This window comes from Schistocerca nitens, chromosome 6 (genome assembly GCF_023898315.1).
Source record: "Schistocerca nitens isolate TAMUIC-IGC-003100 chromosome 6, iqSchNite1.1, whole genome shotgun sequence".
Classification (NCBI taxonomy): domain Eukaryota; kingdom Metazoa; phylum Arthropoda; class Insecta; order Orthoptera; family Acrididae; genus Schistocerca; species Schistocerca nitens.
The window spans coordinates 335,036,321-335,058,378 of NC_064619.1; the positions used below are offsets into that span (position 1 = coordinate 335,036,321).

Consider the following 22,058-nt stretch of genomic DNA (forward strand, 5'->3'; position numbering starts at 1 on the left):
CGGTCGTATTTTAATTCAGGATGCAGAACGATGGGTTGCCTAACTCGGCTGTCGAGAAATCGGTAGAGCTCGAGTGGAAATACATTTTTGTTCAGCAAGATGCTCGCACAGTTGCTGAAAGCGGCGAATCGAATGTGTGCACTCACCCCGGGCAGTAGAGTCTGCCTCATCGAAACAAAAGAGAGCACGTTTGGCTGCGCCATTGTGTGGTCGCCGGCTGGGCGAGCGTCCGCGACCAGGGGCCCTATTCTGTATTGTTCATACCAATCGGTGTAGTAGGTTAGTCTCGGTAGTGACGTCATTTTCGGTTCTTTATCGAAAACTATTCAGTAAGCTTCTGAGACTTGTTACCGAACAGTCCTCCCACAGATTTTACGACAATTGTACCGAGAGGTTTTGGATTTCGTTCTGGCCCTGTCGGTCGGTGAGCTGTGGTTTATGTGCACCTATAATTGGTTATTTTAAGCATACTTAGCGATTTTAGCTTTGGATTTAGTGATTGTGTTACTAAAGAATCACCAGAGGACGCATCCGGTTGGAAAGTGAGTTCGTAATAGACTATTTTCCTTTGTTAGAAAAATGGTTAGGTTAGGTTGTCACTGTGAATGATTACATCCAAAAAAACGTTTTCGGTCAATATTCTCTCAAAATACGTGTTATTTTTATTCAAATAAGAGTTTAAACATCATTAAATATCAAGAAATCGGCTCGCATTATGTATATTACGTGAGTGTGAAGTGACGCTGCTAGTGTCTTTGTGTACTTTTTCCTACAAATGGGTTAGTTAGTAACTATCGAAACGTGTTTACAACTTTCAAATAACAATGGAAAGCAATTATGTGAAGCCTGATATTGGAAACCTTTCAAACTATCACGCATTTATGACTTAAGCAGCACCATTTGGCAATTAAGTCAGCCTACGTTTCTCTACACAATACTACAAAATTTAGGCACTGTGTGTCTGTTGTTTGGAGTGGCCAAGTGGTTAGTGCGCGGGAACGCGATCTGAAAGATTATGGGTTCACGCATGGGTGGATGCAAAATTTATTTTCCCTCTTCATATATGCAACGCGTTCTGAGACATTGTTATTCGTGTAAGTTAAGATTTTTCTGCAATATTCGTTATTACTTACATGTAAGAGAGCACTTCCTCAGTAATGATTTCGTGATTTCTGTGTGTTTAGAACATGAAATATGAAATTCCTGTGAGTGAAACAACCGACAGTGACCTTTACATTTTTTCTTGTCAGAAATAATTCACCATTTTTTCCGACTATGTAGCGATTTTCGAGTATGCGGTTAGACAGGAATCTAAGAGCACAACTTAAATTACTGCGAATGTAACTAGCAGCAATCATCTTCATAATCTTGCTTGTCACAAGTATTTATCTGCGATCGAATGGTTCAAATGGCTCTGAGCACTATTTTTATGCATTTCAGCTGAGAATCATGGAAATGGATATTCTGCGCCTGATACTGTTAAGGAGGAGGCAAGGGCGATGAAGGTGGGCACGTCAGCTCGATGGAATGCGGCGACATGCGTTATGGCAACGTAACGCAATTTTCGTAACTTGGAAGAATAGTGCACCTGTGTCGTTTGCTAGCCGCTTTGTGTTTGCAGCGCTGTGTGCGCTGCAGTGAGCATGCTCGGATCTGCGGCCGCTTGCTTTTGATTCACTTGTGCGACACGAACCGACAACAGCGCTTTGGTTCTCTAGACCCGAACGGTATCGCTACCGAAATGCATACTGAATAACGCAGGGACCCTAACTCGAGTACTAGACCATTGCCAGCTGGAGTGGTCGTCCGGTTCTACAGTCTGGAACCGAGCGACCGCTATGGTTGCAGGTTCGAATTCTGCCTCAGGCATGGATGTGTGTGATGTCCTTAGGTTAGTTAGGTTTAATTAGTTCTAAGTTCTAGGCGACTGATGACCTCAGAAGTTAAGTCGCATAGTGCTCAGAGCCATTTACTAGACGATTCGGTGCTATTGAGTACCGAAACGATCGGCACACGGGCGGAAAGATACAGAATAGGCACCCAGGTGGCGGCGTCAGAGGCCTCGCTGGCGAGAGGATGTCGTCAGGGGTGTCTGCCACGGTCAGCTGTCCTGGCAGTGGGTCAGGTGCGAGGTGCGTTGGAGCGCAGGTTTCGAACCTAAGACCTATAAGACCCGCTGGAGACTCCAGGAGACTCGACGATGTCAGCCTAGTGGTCGTCTGCTCGTGGCGACTCCAGCTCGAGCCTCAGAATCATCGAGTCTGGCAGCGGTACATAGACCAGCTCCTAGTAAACGATGAGACTTCATGTGAACAAAGCTTTTTGGCCGATACGAGACCGTCGACTGACGTAAGTATGTCTCGACGTCGGCAGTAGTCGAAGACAAGACGCTGCTAGGTCTGTGCGACGTTTATTTATGGCAGATTTGCCCGGCAATTTTGTGACCAGTGCTCCGCATTCCATCAGCTAGGACACCGAGGCAGCGTAGCATCAGGCGATGGCATGAGGTAATCCAGCTTACCACTGCGACAGACGAGTTTTCTGCACCATGGAATCTCAGCCACAGTCCAGCCCTGGTAGCAGGGTTCCACAGTTGGTGAAATCTTCTCGAAAGCGGTTTCCCCAATAGCAGTGAAAAAACTGCAGTATATGATTACGAATAGTAGATGCAGCCTGATGTGCCATATTTCACATGTCTCCATACCGAGAGAGGCACCACAGTGAAAAAATCCTGGACTGGCATTCAGGAGGGCAGTGGTTCAAATCCTCCTCCGATACTCCAGATTTATGATTTCCACAATTTCACTTAATTGTTTAAGGCGAATTCTTGAATGGTTCCCTTGTAATGGATATGGGCGATTTCCCAATCCTTTCCTTCCTTTCCCAGATCTGATCTTACCATCGACGGAACATTAAATCCTAACCTTCCTTCCTTAAAAATTATTCCAGTCCATTGTGGCAGGGTTGTACAGTAACCACTTTCGATTTATTTCAGAATAAAAGCGATCTTTGTTGCAAAAGTATTCAATGTCAATGAAACATGTCATTAACATTAAATAATTCCGCAACGAAGACAGTTTTTACTGTAAAATTTTCCTTCCTTCTTCTTTACCACTTCCAAAGAATTTGTGACGAGAAAACGTTTATTATAATCGGATGGAAAGCTCATACCAGCTGTAGATAAGTGTTTTGAAAAGCTTCCAAAGTCGCACTTCGACAGTCAAAGTTATTCAGTAGAAAAGTTAGACAAAGCCCTTTACCTGAAAGTGTATATCGATAAATTGGACACTTTCGACCTGAATCATAAACAGGCTTCCTCTGTCAAGCAAGGTAGTGTGCATGGTTAATGTGATTTGCACATACTGTAGAAGTACAATAAACAAATATTTCCCAGGGGTGACCTGATCGATGCGTGGCCCGCTCTCAATGGGGCGGGCCGCGAACTCGTGTGTGGAGCATCGCATCGTGGCTTGCAACCTCTCCTTCAGAACTGTCGTAGTGGGTCCTCAGCTGCTCCAAAATGCAAACCCTCTTCGTTTGGATCTGTGGCCAAACCCTGTGCAGGTTCTATTATCCATTACCAATTATTATTTATTGTCAGTTATCAGTTACTCGCAATATATTACCATGAAACTATGAAACCATGAAACGTCAACAGATTTTAACTACTGAACTACAAGGATTGGATCTTTAACAGTGCGAACTATTAATTTATGACTGATTCAGAATATGTAAATACACATTTATAATCGCAAAACAATTGCTGATCATTTTGGAATGAAAGGGCGACGATTTCATTAGAAACCACCCATCAATTTACAGGGAAATGCTGTGGCACGTACAGCGCAAGCTGTGACTGATTCGTTCTATTGACTATCCAGTATACTTCTTAGATATAAGTACTTGTGACTTCGACCTGATTCTTAAAATAAATGTGGCAGTTCGTGACGTTCGCTTCAGAACTGTTACAGAGAGACTTTCGTTGGGCAATGGACCGCTCCATTCCAACTATCGACACATTTGGTGCTGCTGTTGCCGTCGTTATGGTCACAGTGAATTTTTCCAAATGGTGAGCCTCCCAAGTTTATAGGCTGCCAAGTAGTTATTTTTTCACTAAGAACCCAATCCCAATTAACTAATTATATTCCAAAGATAAATCCTTAAATGGTATATACCAGACGGATGAAACCTATTCAAAGATTTGTCACTATTTCACGGTTGCAACAGTTTCCTAAAAAAAAAAAACAGTAAATATAGAAGTTTTTGGATACCTTGATGAAATGAATTAGAATGGACTAATAAAAAAATATTCCTATAGTTCTCGAAAAGGAAGCAAGCGATGGTATAAATAACACAAATAAAAAACCAAATGGGAGCAAAAGGAACAACATAGGTACAGCTCACATATGAAAAAGAAACTGTTAACATGGAGGAAGCCAATGAGACTAATAAGGAGAGAAATAAAAAACGAAGTGAAAAGAAATATCATGAGTTTATCGGATACAACAGATGCAAGCACTTTTTACAACTACGTTGTTCACTTTAGAATACTATCAAGAGAAAAAAACTAAGGCATACATGTACATAGAAAAGATAACGCCAACATGGACGACGCCGACGATATCATCAGTCACAAAAGTAAGAAGCACAATGAAAAGAAATATCATAAAAGTATCAGACTCAACAAGTAGAAATTCATTTAGAACTAAGATCTACAATTTAGAAGGCTACCAAGGAAGAAAAAGCAAAGAACAACGTCCACATGGAGATACTATGTCAACTTGGAGGAGAAGATTAAGGTGCAGTGAAAATAAAGAAATAAAAGTTAAATTGTTATGTGATCCCACTTCATCATTGTGGAAATAATAAAATAAATTAAGACATTCCTAAACTATGTCTTTTAGTCAGTTATAGAGAATAGTGATCTGTGTCTATCTCTGATACTTTTTTCTGATACTAACGTCTCAAGCGCATCAGATAATCAATTTCACTCACTGAGCGACAATACATGTTTCTGAGAGAGTTTCATGCCACAATCGCTACTGTTATTTAGCATACAACACGCAAATGTGAGTGATGTTATCCACAGCTACGCGTTTTGGGGGTCAAGCTTCCATCATCTGTTTATCTGCGTTCAATCTTTCAAACACTCATTTAAAGCACATTATAGTCATGAAATAACTTTGGACATAAACTCAGCCTTACTTAAGCATCTGTAGCAGCTAAACATGTGTACGAGACATGCCACCGGGTAAAAGGTATTGAAGAAGATCTTGAAGTGGTGCACAAAGTGAAGAAAGGTAGGAAGTTTGACCAGCTAGAGGAACTAGAAATATCAGTTCACCGAGATGGATGTACAAACGGGAGAGAGCAATAACAGATTCTTCAACGAGGTCACATTTTGTGCAGTTTGACAGTAACAGATACACATTAACAGTTCGCAAAGAGAACTACTGTAAGCTTGTTTTCCCATGTCCCCTATGATATCTACGGCATACAATGAAAAGATTGGTGAGAGTGTGCAGTCATTTGCAGCCGTCTACTTGTCCACACAACAGGCCAGTATATGGGAAGACTGCTGGTTTGACATTTAGAAGGACGATCGGTGTTGGCACTATTGAAGAAGAGCATTTTTGTGAACGGGTAGTCTTATGAATAAGCAAAACAGAGAATGAGATGTTGCCGATTGCAAAGTAAGACGAGGACTTATTTTATTGTACTTCGTCACTATTTTGTGCTTGTATTTAAAGGGTTGAACGCAAGTAGCCAGATGATGGGACGTTTACTGCCTTATCACATATCTGTGGACAATATTGCTCACATTAGTGTGATATATGCTAATGACAACTATTATCTTTACAGCCGCTACGTCCAAACTTTGGTATGGATAATGAGAGGCCACAGTGTTGCAAATCGACAAGTGGATAATAGTCTGCTCCCGTTAGTTCAGTGGTCGGTTCGATTCCCGGCTGGGGCAGGAGAACTTCTGCGCTTATGGACTGGGTGATGTGTTGTCCTTATCATCCTTTCATCCCTATCTCCAACGCGCAAGTCGTTCAGTGTGGCGTCGAATGCAATAAGTACTTGCCCTCGGCGGCCAAACTTCCCCGACTGGAGGACTCCCGGCCCACAATGCCGTACACTCATTTCCATTTTTTCAGTGGATAATAGTTTGATGTCGTTGAGTCTAGTTGTTTATGAATATACATGTTTCTATCAGGAAACAAATTTTTTAACAAATATAGAATGAAACTATAGTGCACTGTGAGATGAGGAAATGACAGAAACTGCACTTCTTGTTATAGAAATCCGGAACAAATGACAGATGTATTTCAGGGTGCAGTTTTGGTCACTAAAAAGTCTACATTTCTGGTTTAGAATTTCTGAATGAATTTCTCTGAGACTATTTCACGTCATTCCATTTCATTTAGTGTGTCACCATTGATTTTATCATGTTAAATTATTCGGTTTCATTCAGTTAATCAGTATGAAGTGTTTCTTTTTATTTTAACGCAAGACATTTTCATACAGTTTTTGTAAAATAATGATAACAAGAAGAAAAGTGGACTGACTCACCAATGCAGATGCGTGGCCCTTCGCCAAAGGGCATATAGCAGTAGGGGTGCCTGGATGCCTTCTGCTCCTCGGAAAAGTGCTCCGGGTCGAATTTCTCGGGGCTTCGAAAGAACTTCCTGTCATAATGGAGTCCCATGAGTGGAATAATCACCTTAGTTCCTTTCTCCAAAACACAGTCATATCCTGGCAGCTTATAATCCTGCACCACCTCACGATTCAGAACTGTAGCGGGTGGATACATACGAAGGGTTTCTGAAAAAAAAACGGTGAACAGATGTTAACGGAAGTGTTTTAATAAGTATTCAATGGTGGCGCTCTTTGTGAAATTTTGAATCTCCCATTATCGATAGCAGTTGATTTGCACTCTGAAAACAATTCAAGATAATGTATGAACGTAATGGTCCCAGAAGAGGATTTGTCATTAACTAACTACTAAACCATTTGGTCTATGGCCAGCATTCTGGTGTAACAGGTGTTTGCTTCGCTATGAACAGTAGGGTAGGTAACAGGGTAGGATATTGTGATCGACAGTGTCTGAATAATTCTTCCTGAAAATAAAACAACACCAACCATACTGGTTTTCATGTGCACATCACAAGACTACGATGAGTAATAAGGGTGAATATATCTGAAATAATGGAGTTGATGAAATACGTTAACAGGATGAAAGTTTGATATCCTAGGTGATTGGGGTGCTATTGTATAGAAGAGAATGGAAGGTAAGATTACTGGAGAATAGAATACAACCCAACAGCAGCACTCTGTGCGTTTATAATCGAAGTAAAATCCGTTATACTCGTGAGAGAAAATAAAACTTACACTACTCGTAACATCTTTTCACAGGCTTTCCCTATGTTCCTTTAGCTTCTGGAGCCAAGAATTCGTAAATCATAAATATTTAATCTGTATACTGAAATAAACTCTGCTGTTTCTTTCATACATAGCAACTGTTGCTTGCCTTTGGATAATTAATAACACAGCAGAGTATAAAATTCCGTAACAGATCTTCTAGGAACCCAAAATGTTGTGGTTAATTCTTAAGGTGCTGATAAAGCAGACCTTGTTATGCTGAATGCCTGATATCGTGAGTGCAGTACAGTTTTGAATAAATGAACAAACAAGAAAGGTAATATATGTGTGTGTGTGATTTATGTTATTACAGAATTTCGTAATAGTAGTTAGGGATGGATCATGAGTCTTCTTGGATCTATAAGGAGAGAGGCACTGTTTCTAAGGATGCCTCAGGACGCTCCTTCCAGATAAGATTTGTGGACTTTTGGCTTCCTTATGCCTGAGAATGTTAATGTTTTTATCTGTTCCACAGTTTTGGATAGCTCCTATAAAGTGTTCTGTTTTTTTGCTGGCAGTGTACATAGTTTATATTGTAAATACTATATGTTCATAAATATAGGAAGTAACACTATTGTATATGGCTGTCATTAAATACCAGCTTTATTACGGATGATGGCATCATAATTAAACGAGTATGTGGCTGACCTAGTGTTTACTAATTTGCGTTCTCTTCTCTTAATGACTCTTATGTGTGCAGGACCACATTTTACTTATTATGATATATGATAAAAAGCCAACCCATTCAACATACCATTTACCACCTTTTCCATGTATGGCATTTTGGTCATTATATCTTCATATGTCACGTCACCCTTGGTCTTTTTCATTATGTCATCAACTTCTTCTTGCAGTTTCTTCTGGATATCCAGATGTCTAGAAAGCTCGTACAGGCAGAAGCTTACGGTGGTGGAAGAGGTCTCGAACCCAGCGAGGAAGAACACCCACGCCTGCGCTGCCACCTCCTTGGTCGTCAGGGTCTTACTTGTCCCTGCCAGGTGCAAATTATGTTTGTAAACATGCTGTTACTTTCGTTGTGAAGCAAATCAGCTTAATGTTACGAACTCTCACAGTTACCATGAGGAAATGGTTTCTAAGAATTCTTCATCGTTTACAGTTAGTGAGTGAAAGGTGCCCTTACAAAATGCAGTTTCTTTTCAAGAACTGTAATAGCAACAATAATTATATAAAAAGTGCCTATAACTGGATATCTTGTCTAAGGTGTTAGTTTCACAATCATGCTTTAAATAGTGCAGTTTTAATTTGACAACTAAAGTAATTGCCAATTTTGCCAGTTCAGGTATAATGAAGATAAAACTGCAAGAGCCATAAATTATAGTAATATTCTCTTGATTGCCTTCGCAAAAGTAATTCTCCTCTCTGTTGCGACTTCACATATGTTTTTTGTAGGATTGGTCATTCTACTAATATGTAAAAGCTTAGCTAAGTTTGGTAGTGACGCAAGATATTTCGTACTGACACAAACATCTACATGTACAACTACGTCTATACTCTGCAAGCCACCATACGGTGTGTGGCGGAGGGTACTTGGGTACCAGCGTCAGTTCCCCCTTTTCTTGTTCCAATATATTGGTTGATTCCTCTAGGAAGCTACATTCTCAGAACTTCAACGTGATGCAGAACACTTCTCTTCCAGCGTCTGCCTCTAGAGTTGGATGAACATCTCCGGGATGCTCTTGCGCTTACTAAATGAACCTGTAACAAAATGTGCTACTTTTCTTTGAATATTCTCTATTTCCTCTATCAGCCGTATCTGTTGACAATGACATCTTAATGACCAATGCTGAAGAAAGCTGCTGCTTTTTTCACCATTTTGGTGTTTCGTAAAGTAGTTACATGAAAGGCAATACTGATGTCCTATTGGTTAAACAAGAAAACGAATAACTGTCCTAATGGGACGGCCAAAATATTTTAATGGTAATAAATTCACAAGAAGAACTTGTAGAGATGCTTTGTACTACTCTGTGCCTCAGTTGTAGGTACTGGGGCTACATTTCTGAGAAGAAGAATGTCCAATTGAAGCATTGTTCAAGTAAATAGTGAAAATATCAATGCTAAAGTGATTCAGAAATGGAAATTGTCTATTAAGTTCTTTCAATTCTTGAAATGTATTTTTCAAGCCATGATTAGTTAGATACGTATCTTTACTTAAATAAAACATCATTTTGAATTTGCTTGTTGCAAGTAGGTGCATCGAAAATTGGTGTGTCATGGTGGACAACTATGTGTCTGTATATATCTGCTGCCCATTTACATTTTGTAGTTAACTTCGTAGTAGAAGTATGTGTTTAGCTGAGCAGCGTGTTAGCCCGAGCTGCACAATTAATTTCAGGCAACAAAAATTTTTCATTTTTACTGCGATTATACTAGATCAGATTAAAAATTCTGATTTAAACTCAAAGGAACGATAATAAAGGTAATAAAAGTAAAGACAGAACCTAAGCCAACACGAAGAACACCTGAACTTAAGAAAAAAAATGACTCTAAGTGCTATGGGACTTAACATCTGAGGTCATCAGTACCCTAGACTTAGAACTACTTAAACCTAACTTTATGAAAAAGCAAGTAAATATTTGAAGTAGACAATTTTTTTCCAAAGATAACACTCTAGGTAGAAACAAATGTGGGAAAAAATAGCAATGTCTCCTTATGTTAGATCTCGTGTACTTTTATTAGCAATGAAAAGATGTTATTCATTGATGTTTCGAAAGGGATCTCTATAACCAACTACTTATTCGTACTAAAAGCCATAGAGGTACATGAGTTACGAAGCAGCCAACAATATGAAGGCTTTCTACTGGTATTGATATACCTCTTAATGTTTGAGTTACTGGTTGATCTAAACTATTTATACCCAAAACTACTGCCACTTCTCAGAAAACGATATGCAGTTAAATTCATTTAACTGAAAACTTCTAAGATGAGAGCAAAATTTTCGCAGTTTTACATTAAGAAATGTGGCATGTATTGGTCTTTGGTTATCGACAATATTAATTATCATGCCAGTAAATGAGACCATACTCGCAAATGATTTGGATGAGAGCAGACTAACGGTGTCTTACTACAAAATATCTAAGATTTACAGGGTAAACAACGTTCTAAATTTACAATTAAATAGTTTTTAAAAAATCATATAATTTGAGGAACATGACTTACTTTCAGTACTCTTCTCCCCAGTGATTGTGAAGCTGTCATCAACATATCCATTGTTCTTCAACTGAATCATCAACTGCATGAAGTCCTTCCTAATGATGCCTGTCTTCTCTCGGTGTTTGACTGTGTCATCTACAACGCGCGTGAAATACTCTGTGATATCCCTCGGTGTGAAGGGCAAAGGCAGCAGGGTGCGCAGTTTGGGATTAGAGAATCCCAGAGACAGAGTCAGGTAAGAACGCAGGGATGTCTTGAAGAAGCGCCGCCCCCACTGCCGGAACTCCGCCTCGGGGTTGTGCTGACTGTCGACATCAATGCCGAAGGCGCAGGAGGCAATGACATCAGTAGAGTAGCGGGCGATCAACTCTCGGACTTCCACATCTCTGCCCGAGGGTATGACGTCAGCGAGAATGCGCGCACAGTCACGCACTATGCCGAACATGGCGCGCATTTTTCCCGACGTGAACGTGGGCGTCAGCTTCTGGCGCAGAGATTTCCACTTGGTTCCTCCGAGGAAGAAGAGGTGCGCCGACAGGTAATCTGTCTCCTCGTCTACGTAGATGCCCCGGTCAGGAAAGTAGTTGAAATCCCTCACCATGATCATTTTGATAAGTTCTGGATCCCGCACAACGAGAAGAGGATTATTTAATGAGTAAATACCGACGACAGCTTTGCCTTCTGTTTCAAAGTACACGTCTTTCATATCTTCGCCCGGGCATTTCCTCATTAGTATTGCGTTCCAACCATTTCCCAGTGGGAACGACGGCTCCAGATATGGCAGACCTTTCTTCTTCCAGTAGGTGTAATTTATTTTAAATGTAACGTATATTATCACGAAACACGTTGACAGTAGAGCCAACAGTTCTGTCACCCACGAGTCGAAGTAGAAGGCCATCTTGTTTCCTAGGTGAAAAATAGAAAGAACAGAAGATTAGTGTTATAACTTGTTACATGCTTTGCTGCTTTGTCGAAGCCCTCGACAGCCACAGAACAGTAACAACAGTGGAGTTGATTGGAACACACTAACAGAACGAAAGACAAGTGTTGGCTTCTGCCATACAACAGGACTATCTATTTCAGAACTGTAGAAGATATGTGATTCCACTGTAAATTCTGGGTTACAAACATCCTAACAGAAATACGAAACTAATTCCTATGAAATTCTCTCTTCTTTTCCACCTAATGTCACCTGGAGAAAATGAACTGTTCTAATACTAGTCGAGTGATAACTGTCGAAGACAGTTTGTTGAGGAGATACACTCATATGATGATGCAGCAGGCGATGCAGATCCAGTGTACCATTTTCAGTCTTGACTGTGGCAAGAGATTTGTAGAGAAGTACGAGATTCTTAAACAGGTGTACTTGCCCCATGAGACAGAATACAACATTAGGAACAGCAAAACTGCTTCGAACTAGTCCTTTGTATATTTCTCAACATAAATTTTGGACAATTATATCATTTATCGCTATTTATGTTTCACCAGTGTTAATTTCGACTGTCGTCCATAAATACTACATGGTGACACCTGATATTTGTTACCCTTTAAATTGGGAACAACTTGTTCTATCAATAAATGAGACTGATACATTTTCCATAGTGTAAATAAAATAACAAGCCCTTGAAAAGATCAGAGCGGCTTCAACACATTTGTATAACTGTTAAGTTGTAGCTGGCGCCGCACTGCAGGTCACCAATAAAAATTCAAATGGCTCTGAGCACTATGGGACTTAACCTCTGAGGTCATCAGTCCCCTAGACTTAGTACTCTTTAGACCTAACTAACCTAAGAATATCACACACACACATGCCCGAGGCAGGATTCGAACCTGCGACCGTAGCAGCAGCGCGGTTCCCGACTGAAGCGCCTACAACCGCTCGGCCACAGCGGCCGGCTGGTCACCAATTGAAACACAAACACCAGCAGTTACGTGTTATTTACTGTTTACCATTTCTGGAAGGTTCTTGAAATATCTTACGTTTGTAATTCTCGAATATTGGAGTTTGTATAAATAGCTACACTCTCTGTAGAGGAAGTTGGTTGTGTTCTGACTGTACATTGCTCTCAGTAATAAATGTGCATTCAGTGCTAAGTATTGTAGTTCACTGACGACCCTGCTTTCAGATTTGGGATGACACGACTGTTTGACGAACGCGTATGTGCACTTCTACTTGGATGGCAAAACCCAGCAGTAATTCGAAAACACTGAGGTGGAGGTCAGTAGCTGGTAACAAATTCTAAGCGGAATGAAGCAAACTCTGACGACAACTAGCAGCAATCTCGCTTAGTGGAAGAACAATACAAGAATGGGTTCCCAGTATCATGAGGAGACGACATAGTCTAGAACGTCTTGAGCCTATGCCACGTCGTGTATCTGAACGTGACAGAAGGTGACCAAATCTCACACTTCATGAAGGAAGTCATAGAAAATATATTCAAATAGTTCAAATGGCTCTGAGCACTACGGGGCTTAACATCTGTGGTCATCAGTCCCCTAGAACTTAGAACTTGGCCGGCCGAAGTGGCCGTGCGGTTAAAGGCGCTGCAGTCTGGAACGGCAAGGCCGCTACGGTCGCAGGTTCGAATCCTGCCTCGGGCATGGATGTTTGTGATGTCCTTAGGTTAGTTAGGTTTAACTAGTTCTAAGTTCTAGGGGACTAATGACCTCAGAAGTTGAGTCCCATAGTGCTCAGAGCCATTTGAACCATTTTTGAACTTAGAACTACTTAAACCTAACCAACCTAAGGACATCACACACATCCATGCCCGAGGCAGGATTCGAACCTGCGACCGTAGCGGTCACGCGGTTCCTGACTGAAGCGCCTAGAACTGCACGGCCACACCGGCCGGCTCAGAAAATATGTGATAAGCTCTTCTGGTAAAGGATGACACAACGACAGCGGAATTCATCAGTTAGAAATGAAACAGAAATGTGTCTACATGAAAGAATTATGATTGGCTGCCGAACATGATCCAAACAGCAGTTGTGGAAATCCGTCATGAGCTTCACTCATACCCCATACAGTAAGAGAAGAGATGTATGAGCATTTGGCAACCAGAAATGTCGGGCCAAGCACACCAGAGATTGTTGTTGTTGTTATGGTCTTCAGTCCTGAGATTGGTTTGATGCAGCTCTCCATGCTACTCTATCCTGTGCAAGCTTCTTCATCTCCCAATACGTACTGCGGCCTACATCCTACTGAATCTGTTTAGTGTATTCATCTCTTGGTCTCCCTCTACGATTTTTACCCTCCACGCTGTCCTCCAATACTAAATTGGTGGTCCCTTGATGCCTCAGAACATGTCCTACCAACCGATCCCTTCTTCTTGTCAAGTTGTGCCACAAACTCCTCTTCTCCTCAATTCTATTGAATACCCCCTCATTAGTTATGTGATCTACCCATTTAATCTTCAGTAGCACCACATTTCAAAAGCTTCTACTCTCTTCTTGTCCAAACTATTTATCGTAGATATCTCACTTCCATACATGGCTACACTCCATATAAATACTTTCAGAAACGACTTCCTGACACTTAAATCTATACTCGATGTTAACAAATTTCTCTTCTTCAGAATCGTTTTCCTTGGCATTGCCAGTCTACATTTTATATCCTCTCTACTTCGACCATCATCAGTCATTTTGCTCCCCAAATAGCAAAATTCCTTTACCACTTTAAGTGTCTCATTTCCTAATCTAATTCCCTCAGCATCACCCGACTTAATTCGACTACATTCCATTATCCTCATTTTGCTTTTGTTGATGTTCGTCTTATATCCTCCCTTCAAGACATTATCCATTCCGTTCAGCTGCTCTTGCAAGTCCTTTGCTGTCTCTGACAGAATTACAGTGTCATCGGCGAACCTTTAAGTTTTTATTTCTCCTCCATGGATTTTAATACCTACTCCGAATTTTTCTTTTGTTTCCTTTACTGCTTGCTCAATATAGAGATTGAATAACATCGGGGAGAGGCTACAACCCTGTCTCACTCCCTTCCCAACCACTGCTTCCCTTTCATGTCCGTCGACTCTTATAACTGCCATCTGGTTTCTGTACAAATTGTAAATAGCCTTTCGCTCCATGTAGTTTACCCCTGCCACCTTCAGAATTTGAAAGAGAGGATTCCAGTCTACATTGTCAAAAGCTTTCTCCAAGTCTACCAATGCTAGAAACGTAGGTTTGCCTTTTCTTAATCTAGCTTCTAAGATAAGTCGTAGGGTCATTATTGCCTCACGTGTTCCCATATTTCTACGGAATCCAAACTGATCTTCCCTGAGGTCGGCTTCTACCAGTTTTTCCATTCGTCTGTAAAGATTTCGGCGTTAGTATTTTGCAGCCGTGACTTATTAAACTGATAGTTCGGTAATTTTCATATCTGTCAACGCCTGCCTTCTTTGGGATTGGAATAATTATATTCTCCTTGAAGTCTGAGGGTATTTCGCCTGTCTCATACGTTTTGCTCACCAGTTGGTAGAGTTTTGTCAGGACTGGCTCTCCCAAGGCTGTCAGTAGTTCTAATGGAATGTTGTCTACTCCTGGGGCCTTGTTTCGACTTAGGTCTTTCAGTGCTCTATCAAATTCTTCACGCAGTATCATATCTCCCATTTCATCTTCATCTACTTCCTCTCCCCTTTCTTTAACATTGCCCTCAAGTACACCGCCCTTGTATAGTCCCTCTATATACTCCTTCCACCTTTCTGCTTTCCCTTCTTTGCTTAGAACTGGGTTGCCATCTGAGATCTTGATATTCATACAGGTGTTTCTCTTTTCTCAAAAGGTCTCTTTAATTTTCCTGTAGGCAGTATCTATCTTACCCCTAGTGAGATAAGCCTCTACATCCTTGCATTTGTCCTGTAGCCATCCCTGCTTAGCCATTTTGCACTTCCTGTCGATCTCATTTTTTAGACGTTTGTATTCCTTTTTGCCTGCTTCATTTACTGCATTTTTATATTTTCTCCTTTCATCAATTAAATTCAGTATTTCATCTGTCACCCAAGGATTTCTACTAGCCCTCGCCTTTTTACCTACGTGATCCTCTGCTGCCTTCACTACTTCATTCCTCAAAGCTATCCATTCTTCTTCTACTGTATTTCTTTCCCCCATTCTTCTCAATTGTTCCCTTATGCTCTTCCTGAAACTCTGTACAACCTCTGGTTTAGTCACTTTATCCAGGTCCCATCTTCTTAAATTCCCACCTTTTTGCGGTTTCTTCAGTTTTAATCTACAGCTCATTACCAATAAATTGTGGTCAGAGTCCACATCTCCGCCTGGAAATGTCTTACAATTTAAAACCTGGTTCCTAAATCTCTGTCTTACCGTTATGTAATCTATCTGAAACCTGTCAGTATCTCCAGGCTTTTTCCATGTATACAACCTTCTTTTATGATTCTTGAACCAAGTGTTAGCTATGATTAAGTTGTGCTCTGTGCAAAATTCTACCAGGGGCTTCCTCTTTCATTTCTTCCCCCCAATCCATATTCACCTACTACGTTTCCTTCTCTTCCTTTTCCTACTATTGAATTCCAGTCACCCATGACTATTAAATTTTCGTCTCCTTTCACTATCTGAATAGTTTCTTTTATCTCATCATACATTTCTTCAATTTCTTCGTCATCTGCAGAGCTAGTTGGCATATAGACTTGTACTACTGTCGTAGGCGTGCGCTTCGTGTCTATCTTGGCCACAATAATGCGTTCACTATTATGATTGTAGTAGCTTACCCGATTCCTATTTTTTTATTCATTATTAAACCTACTCCTGCATTACCCCTATTTGATTTTGTATTTATAACGCTGTATTCACCAGACCAAATGTCTTGTTCCTCCTGTCACCGAACTTCGCTAATTCCCACTATATCTAACTTTAACCTATCCATTTCCCTTTTTAAATTTTCTAATCTACCTGCCCGATTAAGGGATCTGACATTCCACGCTCCGATCCGTAGAACGCCAGTTTTCTTGCTCCTGATAACGACGTCCTCCTGAGTAGTCCCCGCCAGGAGATCCGAATGGGGGACTATTTTACCTCCGGAATATTTTACCCAAAAGGACGCCATCATGATTTATCCATACAGTAAAGCTGCATGCCCTCGGGAAAAATTACGGCTGTAGTTTCCCCTTGCTTTCAGCCATTCGCAGTACCAGCACAGCAAGGCCGTTTTGGTTATTGTTACAAGGCCAGATCAGTCAATCATCCAGACTGTTGCCCCTGCAACTACTGAAAAGGCTGCTGCCCCTCTTCAGGAACCATACGTTTATCTGACCTCTCAACAGATACCCCTCCGTTGTGGTTGCACCTACGGTACGGCTATCTGTATCGCTGAGGCACGCAAGCCTCCCCACCAACGGCAAGGTCTATGGTTCATGGGAGGGGGGGGGGGGGGGCACCAGAGATAACAGCCATGAATGTCGACCCCATACGTCAGGAGGTAATAGAGAATGTCGAAGAAAAATTGTATCGATCATTGGCACCAGTGTTCGCTGCTAGTCAAATGCACCAAGAAGGAAGGACACGGCCAACTAAGATTTTCCACAAATGTCATAAAACCCAGCATCTGACCAATGCACGCCCAACCAACTTCTCCGTCAAGTGGAAATACGGACCTTAATAATGATATACTGTGTATACTGTGTATCGAAGGAGGCCATGTTGTCTAATTGCAGCCGTGGTAAGCCCGGTGCCTCCACTGAACAATATGACATCGAAGCCGCAATCAAGTCCAAATGCGAAAGCAGGGTCTTGAATGAAGTACAACTGTGGCATCACATATTGATACTACCCCAAGGGTGTCACGAGGTTGGCGATGGGATTCCAAGTTTCCGTCAGATGTCGACAGCAGACATGTGGGATCCAGTGGACTCAGTGGTGCTCTGGACTACAAGGACTCTCTGCCGCCATTAGGAAGCCGGCGGCAGCCGGACACCACACGTTCACTTGGAGTCTCTTCGCTACAACACCACCATTAGTGCTTACTATAGTGAACCTTTTCCTTGTTGACGCTGAGAGCTGGACTCTGTTTCTTGCTGTATTATTTGTAATGAGTCTTTGTGTGCTAGGAGAAATACAGTTAAGTTATTCTTCTGCTTACTGTGCTAACTTGTTCATTAATCATTTCTGCTCCTATCCAGGTTTCCTACGACAATGGTTGCCGCACTACTCTTTAACCCACCTGTCCTTACCCTTGTGTGTGAAGTCATATATAACAACATACTTAGCACTGAGAGCACGTTTATTTCCAACACCAACGCGCCACGTAAAACTTGACATTTGTAGGTTGGAGAACAGCACAGCAGTCCAGTTTCACTGTAAGCAATATGGACACATTCTACACTACTGCAGAGACAGAATATGAGTTTTCTACCAATATTACGTCGCAAGACATGGACCGTCACAAAAATCAAATGCAGACTATTATTGTCAACCTGTGGGAGAAATCCGATCACTGTACCCTGGACGAGATCGCTCTCCAGCTCATAACATCTGTATAGAGATACTTGCCGCCCATCTAACCACTGAATTCAGGAAAATTAAGGGAGGTGATCATACGTGGAGGTAAGGTCGTCACAGACGAAAATCCTCCATGGACGACAGTCATCAATAAGTCAGGAAATCTCAGTGAAGTCTTCATCGACAGTTAGCCTTTCTGTGCTCTAGACGACTAAGGGGCTTCCTTGTGTACGAAGACTCCCACTTCTGATACAGTCAAAATAGGGGCCAACATTCAGTGACTGTGCGCAGATTTTTGACACAGCGATCCCTTCGATGATCACTTGCAGCAAGTGTATTGCTTGAAAGAAGCAAAGTACTTCTCAACAATGAACATGCAGACAGGCTACTGAAATATTAAGGTTGACAAGGCTGACCCGGAAAAGATCGCCTTCATGACTCCATAAGTTTAAAGTTATGCCGTATGATCTCTGTAGCGCTCTAACCACCTTCGAACATACGATGTACAATTTACTTCGATACCCTAAATGGATGATGTTTCTTTGCTATCCGGATACATTGCCTTTCAGAGGAGATTTGAAGAATATCTAAGCCACCTGACAGAGAAGTGTGTTCGGACTCCAGGGCTTCGCCAGCATAAAAAAAAGCCTCTTCGTAAAATAAGAAAAAAATCTTGTGCGTCAAATTAATGGCGATGAAGTCCGTCCTGATTCCGAGAAAATAAGACCATTCGTAGACTTTCCAACTCCTCGCCGCATTCGTGAATTGAGAAGTATTCACGGAATGTGCTCGTACTATTTCTGTCCCAAGGCACATATCTTGTAAGAAGCACTGCACGTAGATGACCAATTTTCCTGAAACGAGGGCGTAGAAAGACATTTCCTTGTTCTTAAGGAGGTGCTAACATCTTCCCCATTGCATGACGAGAATGCTGAGACAGAACTTCTCACTGATGATAGCAGTTAAAGGTTACGAGTAATTCTAGCGCAAATTCAGAAAGGTGCCGGGAAGGTGATAGGTTATGTTTTCAGATGAAGAACTCTACAACCAAGTAAGGGTACCTTGCAGTGTTTCGCTCCATCAACATATGTACGTGACAAATCATTCACTGGTGTGACAGACCACCATTCTCTGTGCCAGGTGATTAGCCTGATGGGGATTACTGAAGCATGGGATACAACCCTACGCCTTTGACCAATGATGTCGGAAGTTACCACAGTTTATGTATTGCACAGATTTAACAGCAAAGACGAATATTGAGAAACAAATGAATGCAGGACAGAGAATACGGGTGGTAGACATACACACATCAAAAAAAGTTTTGCATCACTCCGTCTCCCAGAACTCCTGAAGATAGACGTTGACTGTGAATATTGTATCACATACACAATCCCTTTGACTGTTCAGAGATGTCGCTAAACCTGCCGAAAGATGTAAACAACCATGCATGAGTCTATTATATGGAGGGGGTCCGACAGCCGATCAGTTCCAGTCGTTCCACCAGGATGACACTGTTCGTATTGCTTGTAGTTCAATCATGACTGGACGGCCAATACCGCAGTTCGATTGCGTCCCCATTGTTACTTTGTGCCAGGAAGGGCTCTCAACAAGGGAAGTGTCCAGGCGTCTCGGAGTGAACCAAAGCAATGTTGTTCGGACATGGAGGAGATACAGAGAGACAGCAACTGTCTATGACATGCCTCGCTCAGGACGCCCAAGGACTACTATTGCTGTGGATGACCGCTACCTAGGGATTATGGCTCGGAGGAACCTCGACAGCAACGCCACCATGTTGAATAATGCTTTTCATACAGCCACAGGACGTCGTGTTACGACTCAAACTGTGCGCAATAGGCTGCGCATGATGCGCAACTTCACTCACGATGTGCATGGTGAGGTCCATCTTTGCGACCATGATACCATGCAGCGTGGTACAGATGAGCCCAACAACATGCCAAATGGACCGCTCAGGATTGGCATCACGTTTTCTTCGCCGATGATTATAGCATATGCCTTCAACCAGACAATCGTCGGAGACGCGTTTGGAGGCAACCCGGTCAGGCTGAATGCCTTAGACAGACTGTCTAGCGAGCGCAACAAGGTGGAGGTTCCCTGATGTTTTGGGGTGGCATTATGTGAGGCCGACGTACGCCACTGGTGGTCATGGAAACCACCATAGCGCCTGTACGACACGTAACCATATCAGCAGCTCATTGGTGAGGCATTCGTCTTTATGTTTGACATTCGCGCCCTCATCGTGCATGTCTTGTTAATGACTTCCTTCAGGATAACGACATCGCTCGACTAGAGTGGCCAGCATGTTCTCCAGACATGAATCCTATCAAAAATGTCCGGGATAGATTGAAAAGGGATGTTTATGGACGACGTGACCCGCCAACCACTCTGAAGGGTCTACGCCGAATCGCTGTTGAGGAGTGGAACAATTTGGACCAACAGTGCCTTGTTGTGCTTGTGGATAGTATGCCACGACGAATACAGGCAAGCATCAATGCAAGAGGACGTGCTACTGGGTATTAGAGGTACCAGTGTGTACCACTACCTCTGAAGGTCTCGCTGTATGGTGATACAATATGCAATGTGTGGTTTTCATGGGCAATAAAAAGGGCGGAAATGATGTTTATGTTGATCCATATTCCAATTTTCTGTACAGGTTCCGGAACTCTCTGAACCGAGGTGATGCAAAACTATTTTTGATGTGTGTACAATGACAATCGGAGCACGTGGCGCCAAGTTTCTGTAGTTTAAATGTTAAAATGTGTGTGAAATCTTATGGGACTTAACTGCTAAGGTCATCAGTCCCTAAGCTTGCACACGACTTAACCTAAATTATCCTAAGGACAAACTCACACACCCATGCCCGAGAGAGGACTCCAACCTCCCCCGGGACCAGCCGCACAGTCCATGATTGCAGCGCCTGTGACCGCTCGGCTAATCCCGCGCAGCTCTGTAGTTTAAAAATGTGGCGTTTTCAACATACACAACATTAATAATTTTGGTTCCTACTGGCATCAGCTATCCAGGGTTAAAATTTGGTGACACAATTTTCCTCCACCCTGTGTAGGTCACCTGAAGAATTGAATACAAGTGCAAAAAAGAAAGAAAAATGGTTAGAAGTAATGTTAGCGTGGTGTACTTTAGTTGACATATGAGTTGTATCCCGAACATCAGCTGATCTTTATAGGTTAACTGCAGTGCGGGATACAAATTTAACGTATGTCCACTTTTTCGCATTCGTTAGCACTAGTATCATATTCTTCAGTTGACCTACATAGGTCTACTGAAGTACGGGATACAAATTTGACGAGCGTTGTTTTCTTCGCCTTTACTACCACTAGCATTCTACTCTTCAGGTAATTCTGATACTGCCGGCCGGAGTGGCCGTGCGGTTCTAGGCGCTACAGTCTGGAACCGAGCGACCGCTACGGTCGCAGGCTCGAATCCTGCCTCGGGCATGGATGTGTGTGATGTCCTTAGGTTAGTTAGGTTTAATTAGTTCCAAGTTCTAGGCGACTGATGACCTGAGAAGTTAAGTCGCATAGTGCTCAGAGCCATTTGAACCAATTCTGATACTAGCGAAAGCGAAAATACCGACATAAGTCAAATTTGCACCCCATATTTCAGTTGACCTGTAACTAGCTAGCTAGCGAAGACGAAAACTAGACGTACATAACAGCGCCATTCTATACCTCAGCTGAACTACGCGAAGGCGAAACAAAACGATTTACTTAAAATCTGTATCCAGTACTTCAGTTGAGCCATATAGGTCTTTGCTATCACTACTATCCTATTCCTCAGTTGACTATAGTACGGGATACAAACTTTTCGTATGTCGTTCTTTTCGCCTTCGATAGAACTAGTATCCGCCGAAAAATATCGCAGTAATAGTAGTGCTAGCGAAGGCGAAAAAAGCGACAACTGTAAAATTTGTATTCCGTACTGAAGTTGACGAAACCCTGCTTCAAGTCTTCCATATTCATAGGATTAGATAAATCCAT

The 22,058-nt window shown here is 42.0% G+C and overlaps 1 protein-coding gene across 1 annotated transcript in view; it reads right to left on the reverse strand.

The window, feature by feature from the left end:
- The window catches only part of LOC126262514 (cytochrome P450 6k1-like), a 55,881-nt gene that overhangs the window by 11,644 nt on the left and 22,179 nt on the right, over window positions 1–22,058 (reverse strand). The window contains exons 2-4 of the mRNA XM_049959187.1: window positions 10,603–11,502; window positions 8,180–8,416; window positions 6,577–6,828 (exon numbers count right to left, since the gene is read on the reverse strand). Coding sequence (XP_049815144.1) covers window positions 6,577–6,828; window positions 8,180–8,416; window positions 10,603–11,494 — 1,381 coding nt within the window. The 5' untranslated portion in view covers window positions 11,495–11,502. The remainder of the gene's footprint in view (window positions 1–6,576; window positions 6,829–8,179; window positions 8,417–10,602; window positions 11,503–22,058) is intronic.